The 10,963-nt window shown below is 41.1% G+C and overlaps 3 protein-coding genes across 4 annotated transcripts in view; 2 read left to right on the forward strand and 1 right to left on the reverse strand.

Annotated features, from left to right (window-relative positions):
- LOC107084717 overlaps positions 1-1,215 on the forward strand; it is a 3,347-nt gene extending 2,132 nt beyond the window's left edge. The window contains exon 2 of one of the 2 annotated variants that reach the window (XM_015374675.1): positions 5-1,215. In XM_015374675.1, the coding sequence (XP_015230161.1) occupies positions 5-1,147 (1,143 nt within the window). In that variant the 3' untranslated portion in view covers positions 1,148-1,215. The other variant, XM_015374676.1, reaches the window with a different exon arrangement.
- Positions 1-10,589, reverse strand: part of LOC107084719 (histone-lysine N-methyltransferase EHMT2-like) — a 50,217-nt gene extending 39,628 nt beyond the window's left edge. Inside the window, exons 1-3 of the mRNA XM_015374678.1 lie at positions 10,449-10,589; positions 10,241-10,318; positions 9,400-9,515 (exon numbers count right to left, since the gene is read on the reverse strand). Coding sequence (XP_015230164.1) covers positions 9,400-9,515; positions 10,241-10,318; positions 10,449-10,475 — 221 coding nt within the window. The 5' untranslated portion in view covers positions 10,476-10,589. The remainder of the gene's footprint in view (positions 1-9,399; positions 9,516-10,240; positions 10,319-10,448) is intronic.
- LOC107084718 lies at positions 1,930-4,409 on the forward strand. Its single transcript, XM_015374677.1, has 2 exons — positions 1,930-3,935; positions 4,277-4,409. The coding sequence occupies exon 1, from the start codon at positions 2,194-2,196 to the stop codon at positions 3,220-3,222; it is 1,029 nt and encodes a 342-aa protein (XP_015230163.1). The 5' UTR covers positions 1,930-2,193; the 3' UTR covers positions 3,223-3,935; positions 4,277-4,409.
- Positions 10,590-10,963: the final 374 nt, after the last annotated feature.

Genomic DNA, 10,963 nt, shown 5'->3' on the forward strand with positions numbered 1-10,963 from the left:
CCCCAATATTGACCCACAAGCCCAGATTATGCTGCTGCTTTGTCGAGACCTTATCAGAGTTCATAAGGTACGTAAACAGCTGAATGGCCCACATGATCTGCCATATGCTCAGAAACTTGACCTTGGGTGGGTTATCATTGGGAATATATGCTTGGGCAGCAATCACATGCCTCAAACAATCAACACCTTTTACACCAAAACCACAGAAACGACACGCCCTACCCTCTTTGAACCTTGCCCCAATGTGTTCTGCATCAAAGAGAAATACAGCAGTGAGTACATCCCAACCCATCCTTCACTCTTTGCCGAGATGGACCCAGAGTGTTGTGCTGATCATCTTGGATGTGCTGTGTTTAGGCAGACTAAAGAGGACAACCAGTTGGCTCCTTCAATTCAGGATGCCCTTTTTATGAAAACAATGAATGAGGGTCTACACAAAGATGCAAACAACAGCTGGGTTGCACCGTTACCCTTTAAACACCCACGTCAGAGGCTTCCCAATAACAAGCCCCAAGCATTAAAACGCCTCATCTCACTCAAACAAAGCTTCAGAAGGAAGCCAGAAATGCGAGAACATTTTCTAAGCTTCATGGAGAAGATGTTTGTAAAGGGCCATGCAGAAATAGCTCCTCCAGTGACAGCAGATGAAGAGCAGTGGTACTTGGCCATATTTGGTGTGTACCATCCAAAGAAGCCCAACCAAATTCGAGTTGTATTTGACTCTAGTGCTCAGTATGAAGGTGTTGCACTCAACGATGTGCTGCTAACCGGGCCGGACCTGAACAACTCACTTTTGGGTGTACTACTGCGCTTTCGAAAAGAAGCAGTGGCTTTCACAGCAGATATAGAACAAATGTTCTATTGCTTTTATGTGAGGGAAGAAGACAGAAACTTCTTATGTTTCCTGTGGTTTCAGGACAATGATCCCAGTAAGAACATTATAGACTACCGTATGAATGTCCATGTCTTCGGAAATAGACCCTCACCAGCAGTGGCTATTCATGGCCTCCATCAGTCTGTACAAGACCAAAAGTTCAAAGTTGACGCAGATTTCAAGAACTTTGTCACACGTGATTTCTACGTAGATGATGGTCTTAAATCCCTGCCTACAGTTGAAGCAGCGGTAAAGTTGTTGAAAAGGACTTGAGATGTTCTCTCTAAGTCAAATCTTAGGCTACATAAGATTGCCTCAAATAGAAAGGAAGTCATGGAAGCGTTCCCACTGATCATGCAAACAGCCTCAAAGATCTCGACCTTGATGATAACACATCGACTGGAACCTCCAAACAGACACTTCGTGTTCAGTGTGTCTAAAGAGGTTAAACCCTACACCCGGAGGGGTGTTTTATCCACCGTCAACAGCCTTTATGACCCTTTTGGGTTTGTAGCACCTGTGACCATCCAAGGAAAGGCTATCCTGAGAGAGCTCACAACTGAAAAAGGAGATTGGGATGCACCTTTACCAGAAAATATGGAGAAGATTTGGGTGTCATGGAGAGCCTCCTTATCCGGACTGTCTGGCTTTTCTGTTCCCAGATTGTATACAGAAACATCCCCTTCAGCTGCTTCCAGAAGAGAACTGCATATCTTCTGTGATGCATCAACAAAGGCTATTGCTGCAGTTGCATATCTGAGAGTCATTGATGCATTCAGCAAATGCTATGTTGGATTTGTAATGGGCAAAGCCAAGCTTGCCCCTCTTCTTGACATGACCATGCCAAGATTAGAACTTTGTGCTGCAGTTCTTGCTGTAGAGCTAGCAGACCTACTCTCAGCAGAACTGGATCTCCAGCTCAATGCCTTGCACTACTATTCAGACAGCAAAGTGGTCTTGGGCTACATCCACAATGAGAGCAGACGTTTTTATGTCTTTGTCAACAACCGGGTGCTACGCATTCGAAAATCCTCTCTTCCAAACCAGTGGCAGATCACACTACGCGTTCTGTTGCTGCAAGTCACCTTAAGGACACAAACTGGTTAAGTGGACCAAGATTTCTGTCCAGCCCAGAACCAAGGAACTGTAAGGACATTTTTGACCTTGTTGATCCAATCTCAGATCCAGATGTAAGACCTGTAGTGTCCACCTTACTCACCACAGCTTCCACCACAACTCTTGGCTCTCATCGTTTTGCCAAGTTCTCTTTATGGAAGTCTCTCACTCGGGCCATAGCACGTCTATTGCACATAGTCTGCATGTTCAAGATTGTGCAGACGAGAAACCAGTCTTGTAAAGGCTGGCACTATTGCACAGCAAGGATAACTGTGGGGGAGATAGATCGTGTTTCGAATATCATCACACGAACAGTGCAGGAGGAAACCTACATGGAAGAGATTAAGTTAATTCAGAAGGAAAAAAAGATTCCTAAATCCAGCCCTCTCCACAGACTAGACCCATTTATCGATGAACATGGGCTCCTGAGAGTTGGAGGACATCTCCACCATTCTAGCCTTAATCGGACTGAAAAGAATCCAGTGATCATCCCTGGACAGCATCATGTTGCAGCTCTAATAATCAGACATTGCCATGAACAAGTTCACCATCAGGGCAGTCATTTTACAGAGGGAGCTGTCCACACCTCAGGCTTTTGGATAGTCGGATGCAAAAGGAAGGTGAGCAGTATCCTCAACCAATGTGTAACATGTAAAAGGCTCAGGGCGCCACTCATTGTCCAGAAGATGGCCAATCTACCGGCAGATCGTCTTACCACAGATCCCCCATTTACTAATGTGGGTCTGGATGTCTTTGGCCCATGGCACATCAGTTCACGTCGTGCTAGAGGGGGCCTGTTGTACAGTAAACGGTGGGCTGCAATGTTTACATGTATGAGTGTAAGAGCTGTTCACATTGAAGTCATTGAGTCCCACGACACATCAAGCTTCATCAATGCATTCAGACGCTTTCTTGCTGTGCGAGGACCAGTCAAACACATACGATCAGATCGTGGCACCAATTTTGTAGGAGCCTGTAAAGAATTGAGAATACCATGCAACATTGATGACTCTACAGTCAAGACTTACCTGTTGAACCAGGGAGTCACTTGGATTTTTAATCCTCCGCATGCTTCTCACCATGGTGGTGCATGGGAGAGAATGATCGGTCTGGCAAGGAGAATTCTCGACTCCATGTTCCTTCAGCTAAAAAACAAGCTTACCCATGAGGTCTTGGTTACCTTCATGGCAGAAGTAGCCGCTATCATCAATCTAGGCCACTCTTGCCAGTAACAGATGATCCTGACGACTTCTACATGCTCACACCTGCAACTCTCCTCACTCAAAAGGTGAATGTTGTTAAGGCTCCAGGGGGCGAGTTTGGAGCTTCTGACCTTTATAAGTCTCAGTGGCGACAGGTGCAACACTTATCCAATACCTTCTGGGACAGATGGAGGAAACAATACCTGCCCATGCTGCAACCCCGTCAGAAATGGCAATCAATGCAACCTAACATCACAGAAGGGAGTGTTGTTCTGTTAAGTGCAGCGAGGTGGCGAGAAATGAATGGCCTGATGGGCTGATAACAAAGACCTTCCCTGGTCAAGATGGAAAAGTGGGACACGTTGAAGTGAAAACTGTGAAAGCAGGAAGGACTGCAATCTATCTCAGACCTATTACAGAGATAGTGGTTCTCCTCCCAAGCAGGGATTAGTTATTTAGGTTGTTTTTCTGTTTAGTGACGTATATCTACGCCAGGCAGGGAGTGTATTGTTATGAGCAAATTTTATGTTCCTTTTTTCATTTGTTATTAAGGTTATCTTTAAGTATCAGTGAGGTGGTGCTGTCACTTTAAGAAACACTGAAGCCTGGAAACAGGAAGTTGTCACATAGGATGTAGAATGAGGTAATCAGGAAGTAAAATGCACATGCTACAGAATTAAATTTTGTTGTCAAGTTTATCCAGCAACATCTGCAAACTTCTTATGCCTTTGGTAGCATCGTTGGTATGTATTGATAGTTTATTATGATATTTGCAACTTCAGTTCGTTATTTTGCGTGTAATAATATTTTATGATTATAAATTTATCCCTGCTTAAGTAACACTGTTAATATATGTGATTTTGCTGAATAATGTGTCAAACTAGTTCAGTTAAATAAGTGAATAGATAAATGCATAAATAATTTGGTTTAAAAATGTTTATAAACAGAAGTAAGTTGGTTAATCAGGCCTTCTACAATGTTAATTTTACAATGACGTGATTTATTTTACTTCTAATAAACATGCTTATTTTTGCTCTAATGTAAAGGAGTAGAAAAATTGTTGATTGTAATTTGTATGTTGCAGTTTCACCTTCCTTACGACTTCAATAAACCTGTGGACAAGGAGTCATCTGTCTTCAGAGTCTTGATGTTAAGGAGGCGTTTAACTGACTGTCAAGTCATATCAAGTACATGTGATGAGGACAGCACATTCCTAAAACCCTCCTGTTTTTTTCTGCAACTGCCCATAATTTAGGAATTAGGCTAAAATCCAAGATTGCAGAATGTATGGTGTCTCTGTTCAGTTTTTATCTGTTTTAGGGATTTTACTGTTTTATTTGCTGGTGTCATTTGACTGTTTTACTCATGACTGTATGCATAAAAAGCTTTTATCACTCTTATTCCAACAAGCAGAGGACTTGGAAGGTTTTTGTGTCTATCTTGGAAAGATATTTTGAGCCTGAGGACTACCTTAATCCACCCAGCCCTGAGGCCTACTCCCCACAGCAGTGTGTTGCAGTGAACTTGAAGCAGACATTTTTGATTTATGCTCAATTTTGAGCATGGTCTGTGTTATCTGCTGTGGGTCTAGATACGGCCGAGGCGGTAGGGAAGTGGGGGCAGGTTTGTCCGACAACGGAGGGACATGAGGGCCTAAAAGCCCGGGGATCCAGGTGTAAAAATGGTCCCAGCGTTCTCACGCACCTCGCTCTTCTAGCTGATCTAACTTCACGAGTCTTTTTCCGCAATGGCGGTCATACAAATAAAACAAGCCTGCAAGCGGGTGCAGATTTGACCAAGCAAAGGCTTCCTGTCTGCGGCATGGTCTGCGGTCACCTACAATTTGGGAGAGGTGCAGCAGAGTGTCTGCGGTGGGGGCAGGGATGTCTTTTTGTTCAATGCGACACCTACGCAAGACGATCTAGTTTTGAAGTATAAATCAGGCTTAAGCCTGCTACAGTGGGCATTCTGCTGAAACTAAGTTGATGACAGTGCCATTTCCACTCAGGTGCTCTTAACTACTTCTAATTCCTGTCGTAGATGAATAGTGACTGTTTTTAATAGTAGTTTTACTTGCAAGCAGTTGCCTGTACCCTCGTATAGTAGCTTTGAGCTGAGCCTATTGAACTTGGCAGCTCTCACACTGTGTTGTGTGCTGCACTCTATCGGCCATCAAAGTATAACAAAAACATGCCAAAATATGACCGAGTTCTCTTTTTTGGTGATTTTAATATTCATGTCTGCTGTCCCACTTCACCTATGGCTCAGTCATTTTTTAATGTTATTGATTCTTATAATTTTGTGCAGTGTGACTGGTGCTACTCATCAGCATGGTCACACTCTTGATTTAGTTTTATCTTATGGCCTACTAGTCTTTAACTTAGAAATAGGTGACTCATTCTTTTCTGACCATATGCCTATTTTATATGAGATAATGCTGTCCCGTGGAAAAGCTAAAACTCGAGCCACAGCTCGGCTTTGTCATTTTTTTAACCCTACTACTGCTGGTCACTTTTCTTCTGTTTTTAATCAGAACTGTACCATTCCAGAGGCTGTGGGAAATAACACTGAGGAACTCAGCAACTGGTTTTATTCTACCACTAAAGCAGCCTTGGATTTGGTGGCACCACTAAAAATTAGACTTCCAAAACCCAAGCGTGAACCCTGGTTAAATAAGGTCACTCAGGCTGCCAGGAGAGACTGCTGCAGAGCAGAATGCAAATAGAGAAAAGACAAATTACAGGTGACTCTCCAAATATTAAAGGAATGTTGGCGCCGTTATCAAGGGATTGCAAAAAGCAGCCAAAGAAAATACCTGTTGGGTTTGATTGTATCAAATAGTCATAATCCTGCTATCCTATTTAAAATTATTAACTCTGTTCTAAATGATTCATATAGTGGTTTTATGGAGACCTCCCCTTGCTGCATGTGAAAACTTCTTACACTGGAAAGTCGTTTCCATTAGGGCCCAGATTATCGCTTCTTCTTATGATCTTTCAGTTGTGGTGCCTTGTTCTGGTGTTTTCCACAGCTTTGAATGTGTGAACTTGAAATCATTGCAGGAGGTGGTTAGTCACTTAAGACCAGCTCGTTCTCCAGATGATGTTATTTTGCCCCAATTATTTAAAGAAGTTTTCTCTACTATAGGTCCTTCTGTCGTTGCTCTTTTAAATAGTAGCTTGTCCTCATGCGTTGTTCCTAAAACTCTGAAACATGCAGTTCTGCAGCCTCTACTTAAGAAACCAGTTTTGGATCCTACTGTTCTGGCAAATTATCGACCTATCTCTAAATTGCCTTTTATTCCAAAATTTCTTGAGAAGGTAGTCTGTAATCAGCTAATGGCTTATCTTAATAAACATAAAATATTAGAGGTTTTTCAGTCTGGTTTTAAACCACTTCATGGCACAGAGTCAGCTCTTTTAAAGGTTTTTAATGATATACTTTGAGCAACTGACTCAGGTGACGTTGTTGTTTTGGTGCTGTTGGATTTATCATCAGCTTTTGATACAGTTGATCATGTCATTTTACTTTCCCGTCTGGAACAGTGGGTGGGCATCGGTCACTTTACTTTTACTGTTGTCTGGAAATGTGCAACCAAATCCTAGACCTGTCATAATCCTGGCGCTGATGGTTGTTTTTTTTTTCCTCTGCTCCTGCTCACCTGCCTAATTGACCCTGTGGCAGATTACTGCCAATCTGATTCACCTGGTCCCTGCAGCTATTTAGGCTGTTTGCTTTCCTGCCATCAGCATCGGATTTTTCAACCTGTGTCAGTTACCAAAGCTTTCAAAGTTAGTGTTCTGTTCTGTGGAATTCTTCTCAGGTTTTTGCCCATGTGTTTTTGGTTTTTGCCTTTTTCCCTGTCTGCCCTGCTCAGTTTGTTTTTTGGCCTGGCTGCCTGTATTTTGCCTGTTATCGAACTTGGACTGTTTTTCTGACCTCTGCTTGGATCTCCTTGGATACCTCTTCAGCTCTCGAATCACCTGGTTTCTGACACTGCTCTGGACTGGTTTTCGGCCTCGCATAATCCTTCACGGACACTGTAGCTCACTCTGCGTCGGCTGGCGCCGGCTCCGTGGCACTCTGTTCTCTGAGGCGGTAACGACCGCAAGCAGTGGATTGTCTTCCCCCGAGTTTCGGACTTAACTCTCAACCAGGTCAGCTACATTTTGTCTTCTCCACTCTTCATTCTTGTCACTGACCTGAGTTTCCTGTCTCAGCAGAGATTCAGAGAACCCGCTCTGAGGAGTTTCCATCGTCCTCTTTCTGTTATCTTTGAAATAAACCTGTTTTAAAACCTTATGTTTGTCTGCTGAATATTTTGTCCAAGCTTCAGTGCGTGTTACAAGACCTGAGCTTTAATGCTTCCAGACACCCTCTGATTGTAAGTCACTAGCTGGTCTTAAATATGTGTGTCTTAATTTACAGAGCTTACTCCCAAATATGGACATGGTCAGAATTTGGGTGGAAACAACAGGTGCAGATGCTGTTTTGATCTCAGAAACTTGGCTTACTAAGTCTATTACTAATTAAGACATTTATATCATGGGGTATAATCTCTACTGTACTGATAGGCTGAAAAAAGATGGGGGTGTTGGTATTTATGTCAATTCCAGACACATTTTAATTGTTTATCAGTCAATTAGTAAATGAAGACAATTTGTGGCCTTGGAATCTACATACTACTGTGGCTGGGTGTTACAGGCCTCCATCTGCTTCAAAAGAGGCATCAGTTAAATTACACTGAACTGCTTTTGACAGGAGATTTTAACAGGGACTGGTTAATGCAACTTTTGATGAGTTTAAAAGGTGTTGTAATTCTATTATTCTCACCCAGTTAGTCAATTGTCCGATCAGGCCTAATCCCAAACGTAGAATAGAATTCAACTTTTTTGCATGACACTGTCACAAAGCAAAAAAAATAACTGCATTTAACCCATCTCTTTGGGGAGATGGAGGAGCAGTGGACTGCCATTGTGTGGTGACCAGGGAGCAGTGTGGGGGTTAAGAGTCTTTCTCAGGGATCCAGAGTGGCAGTCTGTGGGGTTGAGGCTTGAACCCTAACAACGAGGCCTCCACTCCCCCTGTCCAGATCAATCTACCTTGATTGACTTAATCTTAACTAATGTGCCTCATAAGTTCTATTCCTTGGGTGTTTTCTGCAATGACCTAAGCGATCATTGTGTGGTTGCAGCATGTAGAATTACTAGGATTCCAAAATGCAAACCCCTTATTTTTAGCAGAAGGAGTCTTAAAACTTATGAGCAAGCCTTATATCAAAATTTGTACTTAAAGACTCCGTGCCTGTTTATGATTCAGCTGAAGCCTTGAATTGTTTTAACCAGCATTCTTTATTGTCTGGTTCTCTATTTGATTCAAAAGGGACAACTCACGGGAATATTTGAACAATATCTCCCATGTTTTCTGGAGATCCTTTTAATGCTGCTCCTTTTACTTGTCACAAAGTACATAAAGCTTTAAGAACATTAGACCACAGAAAGGCCCCTGGACCTGACTTGCTTGAGGCTGGCTTCTTAAAACTGGCAGCTGATTTCAGGGCAGAACCACTGTCCATTAATTTTAATCTTTCAATTGAACACGAGGACATCCCATCTTTTTGGAAAGCTGCCTCTGTTCTTTTATTAAAATGAGGTGATCCATCAGTTCTTACCAATTATAGGCCTACTTTAATTGTATGGGTTTTATTCAAAATTCTGGAGTCTCTTGTGATAAATTGAAAGAGTTCCTACATTAAAATTCGTTTCTAAATATCAATTATGTTTCAAAAACAAACATAGCTCTATCACTGCTGCTATGCTTTGACCGTTTGAAAGCTTTTGACACTTGATATGTTGTTTTTATGTACCTGTCATTTAATTTAATGTATTTCTGTTTAGTATAACTTTGCTGCGTCTTGGTCAGGACTCCCTTGAAAGATTGGTTTTTAATTTGTATTTATTCATGGTTAAATAAAGTTAAATAAATCTACACATGTCACACAAACATGTTTAAATAGGTAAAATAGAGAACAGCAGGTTGATAGAGCCAAAAATGACACAAACTCAAAAGATTAAAATAGTGTCAATACAAGTGTCGATACAACTCATAATCCCTAAAGAACAATGTCAAAACACATGAAATATCAAGATGGATATAAAGTACACTAAGTTTTTAGAAGCATATCTCCTTATCAAAAGGTTAGCACACCTGAGTCCATTTTGAACAACACGGTTCCTACAGGTCCTCCAGCAGGAACAGGCAAGATTGCACTCAAACAACACTGGAGGTTCCCATTCACAGAAGTCCAGTGGTAAGCGACCGTCCTGCAGAAGCATACAAAAACCCCTTCAATGTTAAGTGAAAGCTTTTTTTTTTAGCCTGTGTATTTATATTACATATTGAGCAAAAACAAAATATTAAACAAGTCAGTTGGAACCTTAACCGTAAAACAGCTACAACTTTTAAATGAAACAATTGAATTTCTAAAAATATATATTTTGGATCCATCAGAATTATTAAACAATTATTTATATAGTATATAATTATCCTGCTTCCAATCCCTACATGGACACAAAAGGACTCCACACCAATGGGTTGAAGTTATGTAAGACAAAGCCAGATCCTCAATAGAAGCCAAATGAGGTTGAGTATTGGTCAAGCTTTTTAGCATTGGATCCAACTTAAGGAAGCAAAGGGGCTCAGGGGGCATATATTTGTTTCTGCTTTTCTTCTGAACTGGTATGTTTATTATTTGGTTTTGCTAGCATTAGTACAAACAATACAGCAGGTAAGTGTGCCACTTACTGGCTGCGAGAAGTTAAAACTGTAGCCTTTTAATTTAATATAAACTGAATCAATTGTTATTTTCTAATTAATGAAATCTTATGTTTAATATTTAAATAGCACAAAAGCAATGTGCCATGAATGATAAATGATATGGAATAAAGAGGTATTTTGTATATACAGGGCTATGATACTAAACAGAGCTAAGCATATGTGACTTTCGATAAGGGTTTTTAGTAGTGTAAATATGTGGGTCTGGACTTACACTGTCATACCAACAACGCAGACTAAGCTGACCACACAAGCAGGAACTTGATGAGCAGTCGTCTGTACACCTGCAGTGCTTTGTGAGCAAAAACATTCATACGTTACCTATTTGAACATTTTACAATGTAGAACAAAATAGAACAGGAAACATGCTTTATGCCTTATCTGCTCTAGGAGAATCCTTAGACTAAGGGGTAACGGCTAACCTGAAGATGAGTAATGTCTTTGTCCATATGCAGGGATGAGTTGAGAAAGTTGTCTTGTATATATTTAAAGTTCTCAGGACATGGTTCATTGTCAACACCATTAACACAGCTGATAGGAACTGCCTCAAATCCACGGGAGATATCCCTAAAAGAAAAAAACAAATACTTTTTCAGCGTCTGAAAACGGCATGTCCTTTTTGTCGCTTTCAGAAGCTTTGGAAATATAAAAAAAAAGATCAATGATGGCTTAAGCATTTATAAAATTAAATCAAATATAAATATTTTACCATGAGTAATTAAATGTAAGCTTTGTATTGATCACAACAGAACTGATAATGAGGCTGCACTGTGAGAGAAAAAACCCTAAAGATGTTTAAAGTCTGGATTTTGTGGGGGAAGGCCAGCTTTTGACTGCAAAACATTCTCACTCATATCTCGTCAAATACTAACATCCTCTGTCAAAGCTCCTTGTGCATCACATACTGAGGCAGCTGGCATCCCTCTCATGATATATT

This window comes from Cyprinodon variegatus, unplaced genomic scaffold (genome assembly GCF_000732505.1).
Source record: "Cyprinodon variegatus isolate N-32 unplaced genomic scaffold, C_variegatus-1.0 Scaffold107, whole genome shotgun sequence".
NCBI lineage: Eukaryota > Metazoa > Chordata > Actinopteri > Cyprinodontiformes > Cyprinodontidae > Cyprinodon > Cyprinodon variegatus.

Excerpts from the sequence above, each read along its gene's own strand:
- LOC107084718 (XM_015374677.1), top strand. The coding sequence starts at position 2,194 with ATGTTCAAGATTGTGCAGACGAGAAACCAGTCTTGTAAAGGCTGGCAC.